Source organism: Ovis canadensis, chromosome 14, assembly GCF_042477335.2.
Source record: "Ovis canadensis isolate MfBH-ARS-UI-01 breed Bighorn chromosome 14, ARS-UI_OviCan_v2, whole genome shotgun sequence".
Lineage (NCBI taxonomy): Eukaryota > Metazoa > Chordata > Mammalia > Artiodactyla > Bovidae > Ovis > Ovis canadensis.
This window is the reverse complement of record NC_091258.1, coordinates 80,078,803-80,098,767: the sequence shown is the minus strand read 5'-3', so window position 1 is coordinate 80,098,767 and position 19,965 is coordinate 80,078,803. Positions and strand designations below refer to the sequence as shown.

Below are 19,965 nucleotides of genomic sequence, written 5' to 3'. Positions count from 1 at the left end.
GGGCAGCAAAGGTGACACAGACATAAAGAACAGACTTTTGGACACAGTGGAGGAAGGAGAGAGTGCGATGATTTAAGAGAATAGCACTAAAGTATATACATTACCATATCTAAAATGGATAGCCAGTGGGAGTTTGATGTAGACACACAGAACCCAAAGCCGGTGGAGGGATGTGATGGGGAGGGCACTCAAGAAGGAGGGAACATATGTATACCTATGGCCAATTCATGTTGCTGTTTAGCAAAAGCCATCACAATATTTTACTTATCCTGTAATTAAAAAATAAATGAAGAGGCTGAACACATCAAAAAAAAATCTGTCAGGAGACTTTGCTCTTCCCCCAGCAAAACTCTTGAAACCATAAGGGAATGCAAAGGGAGTCTAGAAATCCTGATCCACCACCCAGACACTGATGGGCAGGAGCATCTCCATGCTTCTCACTCGGTGTGAGAGACTGAATAATGCCTCCTAAACACATCCACATTCTAATCTCAGGAAACAACGAGTAAATGACCTTTCACAGCAAAAGGGACAGGTGTGATTAAGATAATAATCTTGAGAGGCAGAGATTATCCTGGGTCATCCAAATGGGCCCTACATGTAATCAGAATCCGTGTAAGAGGACACAAAAAATTTCACTCACTCAGAAGACAATGTGAGAAAAAAAAGAAAAGGCAATGTGACCACTGAAACTTAAAGCTTCAGAAGGAACCAGCCCTGCCAATACCCTGATGTTAGCCCAGGAGGCCCACTGCAGATTTCAGAGCTCCAAAGTCTTAAGATAATAAACTTGTGTCGTTTGAAACCACTAAGTCTGTAGTAATACGGTACAGCCATGACGGGAAGCTAACACAGGAGGGGACTTCCTTAAATCAGGCCAACCCCGGGGAGCACCTGGGGACAGAGAAGCTGGTTCTCCACACAGCAGCCAACTTCTCCACGCAAGTCGGGGGGAATTCCTTGGCGGTCCAGTGGCTAAAACTCCACGCTTCCACTTCAGGGGGCACAGGTTTGATCCCTGGCTGGAGAACCAGGATCCCCACAAGTTGCGAAGTGCTGCCCTCCCCACCAAAAAACCGATGGCCCGTGTGCTCAGGGTCCTCCCAGGCCTCCCACCCAGAGTCAAAGCCACAGTCATCACCAGCTTTGTCAAGGGCCTCTAAGCCTCCTTCTCTCCTTTGCCTACTCCTGACCACATCCTTAGGGCAGGCTAAGGGCACCCCCAGCCCAGGGCCTTTGCTACTGTGGCTCTTTGGCGCACAGCAGGGCGCCCTTCCCTCTAATAGGCATGGCTTATTCCCTCTTCTGCAGGTCAAATGTAACCTGATCAGAGAAGCCCTCCCCACCTTTACCGTGCATCCATCACACACTGCCTCAGGGCAGGAGCTGTACCTACAGAGTACTCCGCCGAGTCCCCAGCGGAAGAGCCTGGCACTCCGGAGGCATTCTCTGGTCTCGTGCTAACTTATCAAATGAAGCACCCTGAAGGGAGGCCGACTTCTCACTTTGTCCCTTTTGCATTTCAAAGCATGTGAAAGTAGCACCTGGTCAAAACAGTAAAAGTTTTTTGAAGGAAAACGTGTGAAAAACGAGGACAGGCGCCTGACAGGTCTGTGTGTTTTGGGGAGTGTCTGTGGCACCCACGAAGAGTACCTCCAGGGACCCATGGGCTGCACCTGCGGTACAGAAGCGTAGGCATGGGGAAGGCTTCCAGAAAAAGGCCCCGAATTCCGAACAAGTCACGCGCCCGTCCCTCTCTCTCCATATCGATGCCTTCGCCTGCTCACCCACAATTTTAAACTCCCCCGTATATTCTCACATTCTCTCCCTCGCCCTCTACAAAGTCCCCAAGCCCGCCGTGGAGGGAGGCGCGAGACTACATTTCCCAGGAAGCGGCGGGGCCGGCGAAGACTCCCATTGGCCCCTTTCCCGCGCGTCCGTTCCTTTCCCCCACGAGAACCGAGTGTATGGGCGCCTCGGCCCCTTCTCACGGAGCCCCGGCTTCCGCGCGGCCGACCGCCCTCACCTCCGGACGGCGACATGGACCGGCTGCCTCAGCTGGGCCGGCGGGGCTGCAGAGAGTCCTCATCTCCGGCCTCATTCGCCGCTTTCCAGCGGCGGCCGAGCCCAGCCTTCATCTTTAGCGGCGGAGGCGGAGGTTGCCGGGCGACGACCAGGATTGGAGAGGGCCTCGTGGTTCCCGCCCGCAGGGCGCGCCGGCTGCTGTACCCGGTCGCCCAGGGCCTGCCGGGAAATGTAGTTCTATGAGGAGCCCGCCCAGCGCTGAGTCCGAGCTGGGAAGCTCAAAGCCATGTCTGTCCAAGGGTGGCTTTCTTGCCTATTAATTTCCTTCTCTTGTCTTTTCTGCCGTCTGCTTTCCGTCACATTCTTTTTTTTTATTCCTCTTTCACGAAATTTTTAATTAGCTGTAATTTTCTTATATGTATGCTAGTGACCTGTGAAATGCCAGGCTGGATAAATCACAAGTTGGAATCAAGATTGCCTGGAGAAATATCAATAACCTCAGATATGCCAATGATACTACTGTAATGGCAGAAAGCAAAGAAGAACTAAAGAGCCTCTTGATGAAAGTGAAAGAGGAGAGTGAAAAGCCTGTTTAAAATTTGACAAAGATCCATATAGTCAAAGCTATGGTTTTTCCAGTATTCATGTATGGATGTGAAAGTAGGACTATAAAGAAGGCTGAGTGCCGAAGAATTGATACTTTCGAATTCTGGTGTGGGAGAAGACTTGAAACGGAGCAGGATTATATGGTCCTTGCCCCACCACCACCACCACCACCACCACCACCACCACCACCACCACCACCACCACCAAGTCCTGTGCTTGCTTTTTTTTCTGTGGAAAACTTTAGTCAAAGAATAAGTTTAATCAGAGAAGAGAGAAATGCTGAAACAAAACAAAGGAGATTAAATAATAATAATGTTGTCATTAAGCATAGTCAAGGACTTTTAGTTCCTTCTCAAGGGCTATAGATAATATTCGGAGCCATATCCTGTGAGCTGTCTTATAGATACCAAAACACGAGGTGGGAGACTACATGATGACCAGACGACACCCATGACATGAGCTGCCACAGTTCCAAGAACTGGCTGTAAAGAAATGGGAACAAATGGACCCTAGAACTGAAGATTAACTATACCTAAAACCAAGATCATGTTGGTCAGACCACTGATGACCAACTTGAAGAGGACTGTTAGAGATGACTGTTTGATTTCTGCACGTAGCCACCCCCTCTTCTGTCTATAAAAGCTCTTGCCCCCTGCTTGTTGGGGGTGAGGGTAGGGGTGGGAGTCCGCCTTTGGATAGATGTCTGACACCTTCCACCCCCAGTTGCCAGCATCTGATATGAAGCAAATGTTCCCTTCTACCAAGCTGGCCTGTTTATTGGCTTTTGAGCGGCAAGGAGATGGACCCACCACACATTCTTTCAGTAACAGATTTTTGAGAGTCCCTAGGACTGCAAGGAGATCAAACCAGTCAATTCTAAAGGAAATCAACCCTAAAGGATTCATGCAGAAGCCAAAGCTCCAATACTTTGACCACTGGATGCAAAAAGCCGACTCACTGGAAAAGACCCTGAGGCTGGGTAAGAATGAGAGCAGGAGAAAGGGGCGACAGAGGATGAGATGGTTAGATGGCATCACTGACTCAGTGGACATGAGTTTGCACAAACTTCAGGACACCACTTTGGGTTCCCCACCAACATCAACTTCTGAAGTTGATACATATCATTTTCAGCGCTTTGAAGTTCCAAATCTACCTCCTCATGGGACTCAACATCTTGTTTAATTTCTTCCCATTCTCTAATGGGTTTGTTTTTTTTTTATTGTATTTATTTGGGTTGTGCTGGGCCTTCAGCACTGCGCAGGCTTTTCTCTAGTTGCAGAGAGCGGAGCCTACTTTATAGTTGCAGTTCGTGGGCTTCTCACTGAAGTGACTTCTGTTGTGGAGCATGGACTCCAGGGCTGTGGGCTTCAGTAGAGTTCCCGGGCTCTGGAGCACAGGCTCTATAGTTGCAGTGCATTGGCTTAGCTGCTCTGTAACATACGGGATCTTCCCAGACCAGGGATCGAACCCAGTCTTCTGCACTGGCAGGTAGATTATTTACCAGTGATCCACCTTTTTTTCCTAATGAGTTTTGGACTTTTCTTCATTTGGACCTGATGAACTCTTCCTTTAGGTATTCTTTTCCTTTCTGTTTCTGTTTCAGTACTTTTATCACTGTTTTTAGTTTCTTCCTTAAACTTTATTTTTAGCTTTTACATTGCTGTAGAGAGCTTTCCTTCCCCCCTCCCTTTTTTGCTTCCTGTTCCACCATCAGTAACTATGTGAATCTGATAATTTGGACTCTTCCAGGGTAGCAGGTAACTTTTAATTGACTTTACTAGATAAGAGATCACCAGAATGTGGAATGAAATCATCAGGATTTTCCCATCTGGATTCCCCTGATGGTTATAATAATATATATAACCATCTTCACTTAATCCTTCTACCCAATCTTCACTACTTCTTTTTTAAGTCTCCTTGAAATCCTTCAGGTTTTTCCCACTGAGGTCCTCTTGTGATAAGATCATAATAGAAATGGTAACCCTCAGAGATAACTCATTCTGTCCATCTGCCCTTTTAAGGGTCTTTTTTTGTCCTCCTGCCGACTGGTCACCAATGATATGCTTGGCTCTGAAATTTCTGACTCTAAGCCAAACCTTTTCAAATCCTGTTAGTATCCTTTCAGGGCAGCTACCTCCACTGCAGCAAACTCCTTAGATGCTTTTTCTTCTTCCTTTCCCTTCTCCAGGCTTTCCTGTTTAATCTCACATACCCTCTTTGACACATTTTCTTTATGATTCTTTCCTCTTTCAAGAAAGTAAACACTAGGCCTATTGTCCACTATCCAACACCTGCAGTACTCACAGAATTGCTTTGGTTGTAACTCCCACTGGACCAGCCACTCTGCGGGTCATCCCCAGGCCTGGGTGAGGCTCACATTCCCTATGCAGGATGAGTTGGGGCCCAGCTCACCAAGAGGCCCACTGGAGCCTCTGAGCCGGGACCCGGTCTCTTTCTTTCCATCATCCTTTGTACCACCTTCCTTCCCTGGGTCTCTTTCACTGTTTTCTCTTTCTTCCTATCTGTTCCACATTCGGGGAGAAATGGTTGCTTTCACACTGTCAAAATTTTAATTTTTGAAACCGCTAAAAACAAACGCAGTGAGCATGTGTCAAAGAGGTATTTACCTCTGGTGGGAACTAGCAGGATGACACATGTGGTTCTGGGAAGGTGAGAGAGAACAACAGAGAGGGTGAAACAACAAACAAACACTGAAATAATAGCGCAAACTCAGATTGTCGGTGTCCCACACAGGCATCTTAGTGTCCTACAGGGTGGTTTAAAACAAAAAAAAACTTGGGGTACCCTTCTCTACTGGACAGAAAGCATTTACAACCTATCAACCTTTTACAAGTTAGCATCAACCTATCAACCTTTTACAACTTAGCATCTAACGTCACAGTATCTGAACTCTGATCAAGAGTTGCTTCGCTTAGGAAATCAATCTGAAGCAGTCTTACTAGAGACGGTGCTAGGACTCCCAGCCATCTTTTTTCTCTTACTGGCAAGTTTTGGGTAAGTTCCCTTAACAAGTGCCCCTCCTGCTCCATCTGTCTCTCTTCTTGCTGTCACCCTTCTCTGAGCCCTTGAAAACTCTCGACTCATTTCACTCTATCTCCAATTTCTGTCCACGTCTCTCCTCTTGCTTCTGTACTCCTGATCCTCGTTTGTCCCTTGAATCTCGCGATCTGCACGTCTCGCTGTAAATCGAATCTCCTTTTGTTCCGCCTTTCCTCTCCATCCCGGCCCTGATTTCTCTCCCTCTTGTTAACTGTTCTGACACACGTCTGACCAGCCCTGACTCTCTGATCTAGGTCTCTGAGAGTAGAAAGCCCTCTCCGCTGTCTGTCCTGCGTGTGTCTCTGTCACTATGTGTTCACTTACTTTCACTCTCTCCTCGCTATGTCGCTCGCTCAGCATCTCTACCCTCACCCCACCTCTCCCATCCTCTCAGACACCAGCCGGTACAAGGGGTTGCCCTGGAAACCACCTGCTCAGCCCACCGGTTACCGTGGAGACGCCCGGGGCCCGCCTACCGCCAATGAAAACAAAAGAGCGCCAACGGGCCGCGCATGCGCGCGGCAGGCCAACCGACCACACCGCTCGGCCCCGGCTCTCGGGGGGCCGAGGCGAAAATGGCAGGCTCGCTTGCGGTCCCCAGCGCGGAGGAAGGGGTGACCCAGTCTCTGCGGGGAGTCGCCATGGAGACGGGGACTGAGGGCGTCCTAGCGAGGGCCGTGATTGGTGCAGATCCCTAACTCCCAGAAGCCCGGTAGAGAATTCAGGAAGCTTGCTGGAAGGCGGTGCTGGGCACATTTCCCCCTGAGAAGCTTGCTCGCGTCGACGGGTGCCGGGACGCCTGAAGTGAGGCTCGGAGAGCGGGGAGACACGGCCCCGAGAGTGGCCCGACAGGCGGGAGGAGGGTGGAAACTGAGGCGAGGATGGAAACAGGCGAGCGCGGAAACTGAGGCGGGGGGCGGGGGCGCGGGGCGGCGCTCGCGCTGCCGCGCGGAGCACTCTGGGAGCTATAGTCTGGCCGGGAGGGGAGGCCGACGAGTGCGCATGCTCGGGAGCGCGGTGCGGCCAGCTGAGCGCCGAGGTGAAGGCGGGGGCCCCTCGGCCCGGAAGGTTTGGACAGGGACCCGGACGGCAGTCCTGCGGGGCGCGGGGCAGGGGCCTGGCGCTCCCTGCGAACTGGCCCTGGGTTGTCACGCGCGGCGCGGGTTGCCACGGCGACAGAGCCTGGAGTCCCCGCCCCATTGCCATGGCGGCACCCGGATCTGCCCCGGCTCCCTGAGGCAAGCGCCGCCCGCCCCGGCTGCTATTCGACATAGTTCGGGAAGCTCCGCAGGGCAGGCAGGGTCGCGGAGGCCCAGCCTTCCCCTGGGATTTCAGGCCGACTTGGAGCCTTGAGGAGCCAAGGTCAGACTCACGGGATCAGGCGTCCTCGAAATCGAAATAAACGCCGGTTTCTTCCCAAAGCTCGCACCGTACCTCCAGCTGCAGGAGCAGCGCGAGTGTAGCGGGGGTCGCCCCCGTTTGCAGACGGGGGGGGGGGGGGGGCGGAGAGTCACAGTGGCACAGCGACAAGGCAGGATTACGTGGCAAATAGGCAGGGTCGGGATCTCCGGCTCTTCTCGCAGACTCCAAGGCCAGGGGTCTCGGGCCCCTGGCACCCCTCTCTCAAACGCCATCACCCGCTAGCCCCACCTGAGTCAGGAGGTCGAGGAGATAATGGGGCTCAGAAAAGGGGGCTGGATGGGAGGAGGATGACGACAGAATGATGTGCCCTACAGTGGGCCTCGCACAGGTGTGGGCTGGGGCCGCTGGAGGGGGGCTGCCCTGTGAAACCACGCTGGGGGGCAACAGTCGGAGAAACACGCAGGAGAGTGGATGGCAGTGATGGTCCGGCGCTGGCGGGGGCGAGGTGGCGGTGGTGCGGATGCCCAGGGGCGGGGGTCGTAGGTGTCTCTTGCCAGGAGAGGGCTGAGGGCAGGGCTCAGGCGGTGCGTGTAGACGGGTGGGATTTAGCAGGCAGAGGAGGTGCCTTCTGGGCCTGAGGAACAGGCCAGAGACTGCACACACCCAGCTAGAGGGGTTCAACGAGGGCTGGCCGGCCCCACACGGCAGCCTCTGGCCTGAGCGGCACGCCAACTATCCCCATCGCAGCAGCCTCCGCGCGCTCCTCCCTGGGGGTGGACACTGGCCTCAAGAGCCCCAGCCTGGTCTTTCCGATGAGGCCAGCGGCTTTGGGCTCCCCGGGCCGCGCATCCCTAGAAGACGAGGGGCCTGTCACGGTGAAGCTGGAGGACTCTGAGGAGGAGGGCGAACTCGCCGCCTGGGATCTGAGCCCAGAGGCGGCACGGCAGCGCTTCCGGCGCTTCCGCTATGAGGAGGCCGCGGGGCCTGGCGAGGCGCTGGCCCGGCTCTGGGAGCTCTGCCGCCAGTGGCTGCGGCCCGAGGCGCACTCCAAGGAGCAGATGCTGGAGCTGCTGGTGCTGGAGCAGTTCCTGGGCGTGCTGCCCCTCGAGATCCAAGCCCGCGTGCGGGGACAACAGCCAGGCAGCCCTGAGGAGGCCGCGGCCCTCGTGGAGGGCTTCCGCCGGGAGCCAGGAGGGCCCCGGAGATGGGTGAGTCAGCCAGCGGCCTGGGGTCTCTGCCTCATCCTGGGGGCGCCCTTTTCAGCAGGACGCTAGTCCCCCGCGGTCTGGAAGGGGTCACCTGCAGCAGAGCCTGTGCCAGGGGCAGCCGCGGTTCCAATTCCAGCCCTCCATCAGCTGGAGTCAGGACTCAGGCTGCATGGGGGGGGGGGAGGGGCGCGGGGGGCGGTGTCGGCAGAGGAGAGCAACTGCAGGGCATCCCTGCCCTCTATGTCAGTCCCTGGGGACCATGGGTCCTCAGAGGCCGAGTCAGGACCCCTGGGATCCCAAGAGGGTGGAGGCCAGGGAGCTCCCTACCTGAGCTCCTGATGGGGGGCACCTACCCAGGTCACGGTCCAGGTGCAAGGTCAGGAGGTGCTCTCGGAGAGGACGGAGCCCCCCGACTTCCAGGCCCTCCCTCAGCCCACACCTGAGACTCCAGAACCGGGGCTGGAGATGCCCCCTGGGGCCACGGAGCAATCAACGCTGGGCCTGCGGGTGAAAGAGGAGTTCGAGGTTACCAAGGAGCCAGGTAAGGGCAGGCGGTGTGCCCTCTGCTTCGGCGGCCCCCGCATCCCGCCCAGCCAGTGGTGGCCATTCTCCCCTGTGGGCCAAGCCTGCCACAGCCGTGGTTCCTTCCATGTCCTCAGTCAGCATGGTGCTAGCTCCTGGGGTTTCCGTGTATGGGAGACAGGAGTCCTCTCCCTGAGATCTGCGGCGGGTGGGGGTGGGGGGCTGGGGGGGCATTAGCGAACTGCTGCAGACCAGACAGCAGACTGGAGCGTTGGAGGCGCGGGTTGGGGGGGAGGTCCTCTCCTCCACCTCCCAGGCAGGTGCCAGACACGCCCCCACACCACGTTCCTATGTGACCCAGAGAGCCCCCTGCCACGCCAGCCCCAGGTCCCACCCCACCGGATCCCAGCACCTGGCACAGCACTGAGGAGGGCAGCAGGGTGGGGCGCCCTGGAGCTTCCTGACCACACCCTCCTTCTCCAGAGCCACTGTGTCCTTGGCCTCTAAGCAGCCTGCAGGGGACCCCTTTCACTCTGCTCCCTGACCAGGCCCAGGTGAGTCCCTGCTCTGGGAGCCTCAGCAGGTGGGGCTGGGTGTGGGCCAGGTGGGTCCCTCCTGGGTGGGCCTGGCCACACAGACCAGCAGTGACCGCTGTGGTTTCAGGACTGTGGCGTGGTGCTGGACCAGGCCTCCCCCCATAGTGAGTCTGGGCCTGAGGGTTCCTCCTGGAGGCAGCACTGCCGGGCCCTGTGGCAGGAGGAAGCTGGGGGCATCTTCTCCCCAGGTGAGTAACACAGGGCCCCCTTCCTCCAGCATCACCTACGCACCCGCATTGCCTGGGCGGCCCCTGCAGCATTCAGCCTGCTTCAGCACCTGCCCTCCAAAGCCAAGCCCTCCATTAACCTCCCAGCCCCGTAAACCCTCCTGAGAGCAGGACTCGTTCCCCACCTCCTCTCCCAGCCCTGGCATCCTGGATGGCCCCCAGGTTCCAGGCCTGCGTCCCACCAACTGGACAGCAGGTCAGCAGGGTGGACAGACAGGAGGGACCTTCACACAGGTGGGGACTGGGCGGGACAGCACAGTGTCCCACCCAACCACCCAGGTTCTCAGGCCAGACGCCTTGCTCAGTCCACCTCGGTCACATGCCTGCCATGGCCCACCATCGTCCAGGCCCCATCTCATCTTCATCCCCACTCCCTGGGCCCCTGCACTTCTGGGTTTACTCCCATGTTCTGGTGGACCTTCCTGTGAACTCTGGAGCAGGAGGTAAAGTTCTGAGAGGTGTTACATATCTAAAACACATTCGTCTAGCACTCCACATCACACTGAATTTTGGCTGGGTGAAGAGCTCTTTTATTGACTCAGTCTCCAAACATTTTTTTCTTAACTGCTGTAAAACTGGGTCAAAACATTTTTTATCACCACTGTTGGTGAGCCTAACTTTAAATTCAATTCCTCAACTGTGGGAAGCTGCCCTGAATTGTTTCTTTGAGTTCCTTCCCCTGCACTGTTCTGTTCTCTTGTTTCGAGAATCCCCGTTACTCAGTTACTAGACTCGAGGACAAACGCTCCAGTGTTCTGTTCTCTGCAATTTCCCATCCCTTTTTTTCTGCTCTATCTTCCAGAAAATTTCTTCATGTATCCTCCAGATTCTTCTTTTGAGATTTTCACATCTGGTAGTAGAGTTTCAGTTCCCACCAGTGTCTTCTTTCCCTGAATACTTATTTAAGCCACTTTCTGTTCTTACAGTGGTAACATCTTTCCTTATTTCTCTGAGGATAATAATTTGTTGTTGTTCAGTCGCTAAGTTGTGTCTGACTCTTCTCAACCCCATGGACTGCAGCACGCGAGGCTTTCCTGTCCTTCACTATCTCCTGGAGTTTGCACAAATTCATGTCCATTCAGTCAGTGATGCCATCCAACCATCTCATCTTCTGTCCTCCCCTTCTCCTCCCACCTTTAGTCTTTCCCAGCATCATGGTCTTTTCCAGTGAGTCAGTTCTTCACATCAGGTGGCCAAAGTATTGGAACTTCAGTTTCAGCATCAATCCTTCCAGTGAATATTCAGGACCGATTTCCTTTGGGATGGACTGGTTTGATCTCCTTACAGTCCCAGGGACTCGCCAAGAGTCTTCTCCAACACTACAGTTCAAAAGCATCAATTGTTCAGTGCTCAGCCTTCTTTATGTTCCAACTCTCAAATCCATAAATGACTACTGGAAAAACCATAGCTTTGACTATATGGACCTTTGTCAGCGAAGTAGTATCTCTGCTTTTTAATACGCTGTCTAGGTTGGTCATAACTTTCCTTCCAAGGAGCAAGTGTCTGTTAATTTCATAGCTGCGTCCATCCATGGTGATTTTGGAGCCCAACAAATGATGACTTGTCTTCAAGCTTTCTCCCAGGGTGCTCTCTGATCTCTTTGGCAGGTGAGACAGGGCGGCTGGGAGAGATGAAGAGTTTGCTCCCCATAGAGACCCACTTCCTGTGTGACATGAGTGGGTGGGTGGAACAACCGTGGATGCCACTGAAGGGGCCACAGGGCACCCTGGCTGGGCTGTATGGAGGCGGGCGCCCTTGCTGTGAGGATCTTCAGTTCTTGCCTCTGAGTGTCCTAAGAAGGCACGTCTAGCCTCTTGCCTGCATCCTGGCTGGGAGACAGGTTGGCATCTCAGTCCCCTGGGTGGCTTTGCTTACCCCTCGACTTCCTCAGTGTTGGTACACACCCTCCACCCAGCCTTTTGCCAGGATGGGAGAAGAGATCCAGAAATCAGAGCTACTGCAGTGCCCACATCCTCCATTTCCTCAGAATTGTGTGCAGAGAGGGCCCAGTGCTGTTCCCTGAGGTAGCCCAGCTTCAGCTTGAGTCAGCTTCCCCCACCCACCTGGCATCCCTGCCCCTTTACCTGCCTGGCCAGAGGGACCTGGTCCTTCCAAACCCTGAACTTTTTGAGCCTTTGAGATCAAACAGGTTGATTTCTTTCCATTTTCCCCACTGCTGCACAGTTACTGTTTGCTCAGTCTGCCACCCAGAGTAGAAATATCAGGGGTTGCTTTGTTTCCTTTTCTCTTCATCTTTGTGGATTTTATACCTTGAGGAAAACAAAACCTTTATGGTGGTTTTTAATGCTGTTCCACAATGAAACCAATTTAAATAGATACTATTATTACCTAGAAGTCCCCATTTGCTGTTTTTATCAATAAAGGGCCCAAACTCATTCTTTCTTCATGGATGCTGACCCATCCTTTGAGAACCTGGACATACCTGACGTTATTTCTGGACTTGTTAGCTAGCTTGGTTTCCTGAGGTGCAAGTGCTCCCGCTGGTTGCACTGCAAACAGCCTGCCCGTCACGGCTCAGGGAGCTCCTTGTCTGTCCCTGCACTAAGCACCATCCTGGGTGACAGGCTGCCACGGAGTCCATCGTGACTCTGAACTGGAAGGCTCACCTGGGCCCCCAGCCGTTCAGTGGAGATCCCTCTGCAGGCTCACACACCAAAGGTCTGTGGGTGGACTGGACTCACCCAGGCCGAGTCCTCAACCCCCTGCTTCACAGCGGAACCTGGCCTCAGCCCCCTGGTCTCTGCAGCCTTAGCACTTGCAAGCACAGTGCCCAAGCTCTGGACAGCCCTTTCTTGCTTTGGAGCTGCCCCAGGCATTTTGAAGGGTCTTCTCTTTTGCTCTGTCAGGGCTGCATACTGAAGCTGAGCGGGAGTCTGGCAGCCACCCCTTCCACTGCCTCAACTCTCAGCTGGGGGCCCTGCTGGGCAGCTAGTGCCCTGCCTCTCCCAGCACAGCACAGTCTCTGCTCTCTCCAGCCACACTGGCAGCCCCGGCTACGGCTCCTCAGCGGGTCCTTTCTCTGCTGCCCCGGTCTTTCCTTGGGCTGCACTTGCCCACAGACAACCACAGCCCCCTCTTCAAATACCAGTTCCCTCAGCCACCGTGGGCTCTGCACCACTGGGTGTCCTGGCTGCTCCCCTTGCCCTCCACAGAACGTCTGTGCAGCCAGTGTTTTCATCAGGAGAACATTCTGAATAGGTAGCGTTCACGTTAGAAAATTCAGAAGGCCCGAGGGCATATACAGCGGAGCACTCCTCCCCTGCCTGAGTCACACGGTCCTGCAGCCCAACAGCCAGCAGCTCTGGTCATTTGTGTGGACTTACAGAAAGATTCTGTGTGCAGGAAAGCAAACACAAACGTGGATGCATGCTCATCTGCCGTCTTTAAAACACACAGGGAGGCTGAATCTTCACCCTATCCCCCGCCTGACATTTTTCGTGCATCTTCCCACTTGAACACACAGCAGCAAGCGCCCTCCTCTTTGGACAGCTCCCCAGGACACACCTGTTTACCCATCCAGGCTCCCACTGACACTCTTGAGTTACTTTTTATTGAAAACTGAGAACCTCCTATACCAGTCATTTCACACAGGGAGGAACACACTGGTGGAGAAGTACCTAGAAGTGGAATTGTTGGATTAGCCTATGGGAAATTTATCGTTTGACGTACTTGGTGACACCAGCTTGTCTGTGCTCACCAGCAATGCACACAGACACTTGGGTTCTGGAGTAAGGATGTGGAGCAGCAGACAAGTATGGCCCTACTGTGCAGTTTTCTTATGGGGGAACTAAGCATGCTTTAGGGAATTTAAGCATCAGTGATATTTCCCTTCCTTTTCTAGTCTTCTGCCCACATCCTTTCCTGTCGACTGATTGCTGCTGTTACTTTGGTTAATGAGACCCTTGACTCTGGAGGGTTTCTCAGTTTGTCATTCATCATGTGACTCTTGAGGGTTTTTGCTGAACACAAGTGATTTCCTTTGATGCAGTATAATTTATCTACGTTTTCCATGGCAGCTTATAGATTTTCTGTCATCCCTGAAGCCCCTGCTCCTCTCGCTGTGTCCCTGACGTAATTCCCTCCTCCTCCGTGCCAGGCTTGCATCTCCTCCCTCCTCCAGCATCTAAGGATGGAGTGCTCACAGCCTGGCTGGAACCTGCTCCTTTGAGCCAGACGCCTAGCCCTGTCCAATCGCAGGCAGGCCCAGGGCCTCCTGTGCCCTGCAAATGCCACGGCACCATGTCCACACTTCCCTACAGACAGGGCCAGACTCCCCAGTGGCTGCACAAGGTCTCAGCAGCGCCTCGGGAGCCGCGCTGTCATCACAGGCAGGGCACAGCAGACAGAAGTCCTGGTGGCTGCATTTCCCACCTGTTCGCTCCACTTCCAGCCCCCCTCAAACCCACCCACTTCTCTGCATCTGTGGGAACCAACATCACCCACCTGCCCAGTGCAAGGGCCACTTTTGCACTACAGCCCTTCCAGAAAGGCGGTTTTGCAAACTTAGGCCACACGTGAAAAGCCGGTCGCCAGTTTTCAGTCTTCCACCTGTCTGTCCCATCCTTACCGCCTTCGGAAGCCTGCTCAGACAGAACCCCTGCCCCTGCCCAGGTGACTTCTGTCTGCCTCCTTGGGCAGTTTTAGGTCGCTCCATTTCACACCCTTTCCCCAGGGCTGGCGTGTCTCTGGGCACCAGCGGGTTCTCTGTCATGCATGAGTGGATCCCCCTGTGCCATGCAGGGTTTACACCCCAGATGGACAACGTCTCTGTGGACCCGGACATCGTGAGCCCCCACGTCCACCTGCCCTGGGACCTCGGTGTGGCCAGCCTCACAGGCCGACAAGGGTCAGCCTCCCACGAAGGTGGCTATTCACACGCGCTAGCGCTCTCCAGCAACCTGGGAGGTGAGCTGGACCCCACGGAGGATGCCCGCCAGGGCCTGGGCCACGGGCTGGCCGTGGCGAGCTGGCGTGTCCCCAGGGGTCGCAGCCGGGCTCGGGGGCGCCCCGGCACAGGGGCCGGAGCTGAGCGAGGGGGCCGCTGCGACATGTGCGGGAAGGTGTTCAGCCAGCGCAGCAACCTGCTGCGGCACCAGAAGATCCACACCGGGGAGCGGCCCTTCGTGTGCGGCGAGTGCGGCCGCAGCTTCAGCCGCAGCTCGCACCTGCTGCGCCACCAGCTCACGCACACAGAGGAGCGGCCCTTCGTGTGCGCCGACTGCGGCCAGGGCTTCGTCCGCAGCGGGCGCCTGGAGGAGCACCGGCGCGTGCACACAGGCGAGCAGCCCTTCCGCTGCGCCGAGTGCGGCCAGAGCTTCCGCCAGCGCTCCAACCTGCTGCAGCACCAGCGCATCCACGGCGACCCGCCGGGCCCCAGCGCCGCGCCCCCCGCCCCCCCCGGCGCGCCCGAGCCCCCCGGCCCCTTCCCGTGCAGCGAGTGCCGCCAGAGCTTCGCGCGGCGCGCCATGCTGCTGGAGCACCAGGCGGTGCACACGGGCGACAAGTGCTTCGGCTGCACTGAGTGCGGCGAGCGCTTCAGCCGCCGCGCGGTGCTGCTGCAGCACCGGCGCGTGCATAGCGGCGAGCGGCCCTTCCGGTGCGCCGAGTGCGGCCAGAGCTTCCGCCAGCGCTCCAACCTCACGCAGCACCGGCGCATCCACACGGGCGAGCGGCCCTTCACCTGCGCCGAGTGCGGCAAGGCCTTCCGCCAGCGGCCCACGCTCACGCAGCACCTGCGCGTGCACACGGGCGAGAAGCCCTTTGCCTGCCCCGAGTGCGGCCAGCGCTTCAGCCAGCGCCTAAAGCTCACGCGCCACCAGCGGACGCACACGGGCGAGAAGCCCTACCGCTGCCGCGAGTGCGGCCTGGGCTTCACGCAGGTCTCCCGGCTCACCGAGCACCAGCGCATCCACACGGGCGAGCGGCCCTTCGCCTGCCCCGAGTGCGGCCAGCGCTTCCGGCAGCACGCCAACCTCACGCAGCACCGGCGCATCCACACAGGCGAGCGGCCGTACACCTGCCCCGAATGCGGCAAGGCCTTCCGCCAGCGGCCCACGCTCACACAGCACCTGCGCACCCACCGGCGCGAGAAGCCCTTCGCCTGCCAGGACTGCGGCCGCCGCTTCCACCAGAGCACCAAGCTCATTCAGCACCAGCGCGCGCACAGTGCAGAGTAGCCGGGCAGGCGGCCCCGCCACCGTCCACCGTTGGGGGCGGGCTGTGCGGGGAACACCTACCTCATGGGGTTGCTGAGACCCGTGATCGCGTGGGTACAACCCAGCTCTCTTAGGGCCCGGCTCCCAGTAGGTGCTCAATAAACAACGCACAGAACCTCTGTCTGGGTCTGCACCCACTGTCTGCCCACCTGCCTGGACCCCTCTCAGCCCTCACTACAGGTCTACCACCTTCTCTGTAACCACGGGGCTCCTGCAAGACCCAGGGCTCCCGGCAGATGTGGCCTCTAGCAGGGCCTGCCCACGTCTGCAGGACGTCCCCTTACAGCAGGGCTTCTGTGCTATTTGCTTTCAACCCACCTCTCTGCCGGCCAAGTCAACGGCCAGCAGAGGACCAGGAGGGCACAGCCCTGCCAGCCAGCCAAGACCACTGGGCGCTGAAGCATCAGATGGGTGCCATTAGTCCACTGCCAGCCTGAGTTTATGTCTTTATGAAACCGAGGCGGCCATATCTTAGCTGTAAAAGCTGTAAGGTTTTAAGTGGGAATCTAGTCTTAGGAGACTTTCCTCTGTTCCCACAGACTCCATCCGGTCTGAGAACCAAAGCTGGCGGCAAGGCTAGGCCAGTTCCCCAGCCCTCCAGGTGCTGTCGTGGGCTGTTCTCTTCCCTCCCTGGCCCCAGGCACAACCCCTAAGTACCCCCCAACTGGAAGGTCTCTATCATGTGTGTTCAGTAACTAGTCACAGGACACACCAGCTGCTGACATACAGGTGGACAGACACTGGCAGCTCCAGGTCAGAGTTCCGCAGACTTGAGGGCGGGACCTCTGGACCCCTCCCGCCTTTTCCTGTGCCACTGCTGCTTTTGCCCTGTCCTCCCCTTCCATCCTACTGCTGGGGCCTTGACACGGCCCCCCTTTCCCCCAGTGGATGGCGGAAGGACCAGAGACCATGGGTGAAAAGCAGTTCCAAAAAGGGGATATTCATGCAGCAGGGTCTGGCTTGGGACTTGAACCTCACCCTAGACTGGAGTCAGCCTGATCTTGGTCTAGAGGTCTAGAGGGTTCTAGGAACAGCCCTTCCAGAAGCACAGCTGCTACCTCACCTGCCACTTTGAGTCGCCCCAGTCCCTACAAGACTTGGACCCTGGTATCAGGAAAAGACAAGCAGCCTGGGCCAGGGGCTCCCTACCAGCACGCGAGAGAAGGCCCGCTCCAAGCCTCAGGCCCCCACCTCCCCAACCTGACCCTTCCCCTTCCCCCTCCCCGCTAGTCTAGCCCCAGCCACAACCAGGGCCACTCTCGGCATCTACTGGACAGGGAGGCCTGGCGTGCTGCGACTCATGGGGTCGCACAGGGTCGGACACGACTGAGCGACTGGACCGGACTGGACTGGACTACATCCAGCAAGGTCTGCCACTCCCCAAGGCAGGGGCACTCCTGTGCCGCACGATCAGGACTGAGGCGGGGCAGGGTGGGGGTGGGGGTCCCCTGGGCCCTTTGACAGCACTCAGTTCTCTGGTCACAAACGGTTCTGAGAACCCTGGTGTGAGATATGTAGAATCAGAGGGAAGAGGAAGACAGAAAGCGGCTGAGGAATCAGCTCAGAGAAGGCACACGAATGAACACAGGTGGCCAGTAGCTAGTGGTCTCAGGCTGGAGGAATGTTGCCGGAACTTTATAAAATCCTGTAATGTGGGGGTTTTTTTATGACTTGCGTGACTTATAATCTGAAACAAAGAAAACTCATCTTTGGTCATCTTTGTGCTCATCATGAAATCTGTGCAGATACAACTACATAAAAACATGAAATTCCACACAGGAAAAATTACAACAAACATGAAAAGCATGGAGACATCTGGATGGGACCCCACACCCAAGTCCTTGAGAAGTCCAGGGACCCACCTCCCAAAACAGCCCTCTGAGAAGAAGTCAACGTGAACAGCTATGTGAGGGCAGCTGACCAGGGACACCTTTGCAATCCAGTCACATTGGCTACAGGTCAAGACCCAAGTGTTACCATGCAATCAAGACAGAGGGCTTGGACAGAATGACCATTTGGCCAGAGCCATAGAAGAACCCAGGAGAGGACTACCTAAGCACTGGTCATCTAGGAAAGCTGCAACAGTGCCCAGTCAGCCTGTCCCCAGACTGTCTGTATCCGAGTTCATACTGTCCACTCCCAAGCCCAGCCGGCTGCCCCACGCCACATCCATCCAGTTATTCTCATCAGCACCCCAGCCTCCCAAATCTATCCACTTGTCTCCACCAATCAGCACTGCTCTGATTCCAGCCATCCACCTCCAGCCTGGAGGCCCACAGCACTCAGCCTCCCTGCCCTGCCCACTCCTGCTCCCTCATTCCCTGGACAGACCCCTTCTTCCCAGTGCCAGGACCCAGAGGCTAGGGTAACAATCGTAGGTGCACTTTCACCCTCACAGCCCACACACCAGGTTCTGCCCACTCCTCTGCCCGGTCCCTCCACAGCACTGGCCCCAGCTTCCCTCAGGGCCTTTGCATGTATTAAGCCCTGTGCTGCTTACTAACAGGCGGCAGGACCAAGGGCCGCAAGCACCTGTACCACCCAAACCACCTGTGCCTCTCTTCCACGTGAGTGAGCACGAAGGTGACAAGCTTAGCTGCACCACCTCCAACCCAGCCGCCTGCCTCACTTAGGCCATCCCCTCCTCCTCGGTCCAGACACTATGGCCCCCTTTGCTTAGCATTTTGTTTCATGATGAAGTTTTACCCACTGCACGGTGGGGAAGCCACAAGATCAAAGATCACACAAGTCTAGCTGTGGACTGCTACCTCTCCAGGGAATCAATACTCTATCCCGAGATGGGACCTTAGCTGAAGGGTCTCATTAACTGGCCTGAGGATTGACACATGAACCAGGCTGGCCAATAAAAACCATCCCTGAGACTTTGGTTGGAAACTGCAGGATGGTCATCAACCCTCACGTGCCGTACAAAAATAATCACCAAGAGTAGAGCGGATGAGAAGAACAAAAAGGAAAACTGAGTTTGAAAGAGGCCTCCGCGTCCCAGGAACAGTCATGCCTGAAGCCTGAGAACACTAGGATGGTTGCGATCTCATCCGCCCCAAACCTGAGGTTTTCTGCAGCTTCCAATCGCTTAGCCTCACCCCAGCACCTCTCCAGCACACAGCTCTCAAGGAAATCAACGAAGCCGGCAGTCTGGGGCGAGGACGACCAGAGGGTTGAAGGGGGGCTTCTGGAATGGAGGAAAGAGAATGCAAGCGGGACAAAAAGGGAACGGCTGCAACAGCCACGACTAGGATATGAGACCACGGAGCCCAAGGACGCCGAGGGTACCCGAGAGGAGGCTGGGGTCGGCAGGGACGCCAAATCACGGCCCGAAAAGGTGGAGGTTACTTTCTGGGGTGAGGATCGGGCCGGGGTAGCCAAGAGGAGGCCATGGCCCACCACTAGCGCGGGCCCAACTGGGCCGCCGGACTACTCCCACTGTGCTCCAGAAGACGGCGGCACGCCGCCTCAGCGACGGGGTGGGTCGTGCGGCAGGAGCCTCATTCGGTCGCGGGAAGGCTCAGGGGCAGAGCCCCGGCCGCCCCCCGGGCCCGGCCCCCCGCCCCGACCAGCCCTCCTGGCGCCGCTCACCGCCTGACGGAGTCCTCGGTGACAGCCTGAAGTCGCAGAACCGCTCCGCGCCGCCTGCTCGCGCCTTCCAACGCACGCTGAGCTGTGATTGGAGGGGAGGCTGGCTCCGCCCACCTCGCGGACGGAGATGGCGGAAGGCCGGGGGTCGCCTGCGGGCAAACTCTAGACCCGTGCGGAGGGCTGCCCCCAAGCGTGTGAGCCCGTGTAAACCTCCACAGTGTTATACTATCCTCTGACACGTTTTATTTGCTAGTTTACCTCAACCAAACTCTGCAGGCGGGTTCTCTGAGCCTGAGATGGGACCCCGAAGGTTCTGAGTCATGCACTCTAGGCCACGCTCCTGGCCTTGCTCAGGCTCTGACTCTAACCCTGCCTCCGTCTGTGGCCCCTGGGGTCAAGCCCCTTGTTTGGCCCGTCTATGCCGCCGTCCGCACGACTGCGAGTGGGCATGGCGGCCCGCAAGTGAGGCGGCCTGCACCTGCCCCACTTAAATATGGCGGCGACACCGCCATCCCCCTCCTCCCTG

At 56.5% G+C, this 19,965-nt stretch overlaps 2 protein-coding genes and 1 pseudogene across 4 annotated transcripts in view; 1 reads left to right on the top strand and 2 right to left on the bottom strand.

Annotated features, from left to right (window-relative positions):
• LOC138419404 (tigger transposable element-derived protein 1-like) overlaps positions 1-19,965 on the bottom strand; it is a 23,884-nt gene extending 3,919 nt beyond the window's left edge. Inside the window, exons 1-2 of one of the 3 annotated variants that reach the window (XM_069552280.1) lie at positions 2,027-2,244; positions 1,397-1,544 (exon numbers count right to left, since the gene is read on the bottom strand). Coding sequence is in view for 1 of the 3 variants with exons in the window: in XM_069552279.1 (XP_069408380.1) it covers positions 2,027-2,101 (75 nt within the window). In the remaining 2 variants the exon portion in view is untranslated. Of the gene's footprint in view, positions 1-1,396; positions 1,545-2,026; positions 3,818-19,439 lie in introns of those variants that run through there. The other 2 variants (XM_069552281.1, XM_069552279.1) reach the window with 2 other exon arrangements.
• LOC138419663 (WW domain-binding protein 4 pseudogene) lies at positions 4,061-4,981 on the bottom strand (annotated as a pseudogene).
• On the top strand, positions 6,202-15,961 carry MZF1 (myeloid zinc finger 1). The gene is made up of 5 exons (XM_069552275.1): positions 6,202-8,261; positions 8,619-8,802; positions 9,267-9,337; positions 9,447-9,567; positions 14,368-15,961. The coding sequence occupies exons 1-5, from the start codon at positions 7,866-7,868 to the stop codon at positions 15,801-15,803; spliced, it is 2,208 nt and encodes a 735-aa protein (XP_069408376.1). The 5' UTR covers positions 6,202-7,865; the 3' UTR covers positions 15,804-15,961.

Coding starts and splice junctions, on each gene's coding strand:
- MZF1 (XM_069552275.1), top strand. CDS start 7,866: ATGAGGCCAGCGGCTTTGGGCTCCCCGGGCCGCGCATCCCTAGAAGAC. Junction 8,262..8,618: donor CAGGAGGGCCCCGGAGATGG/GTGAGTCAGCCA, acceptor GCACCTACCCAG/GTCACGGTCCAGGTGCAAGG. Junction 9,338..9,446: donor TGCTCCCTGACCAGGCCCAG/GTGAGTCCCTGC, acceptor CTGTGGTTTCAG/GACTGTGGCGTGGTGCTGGA.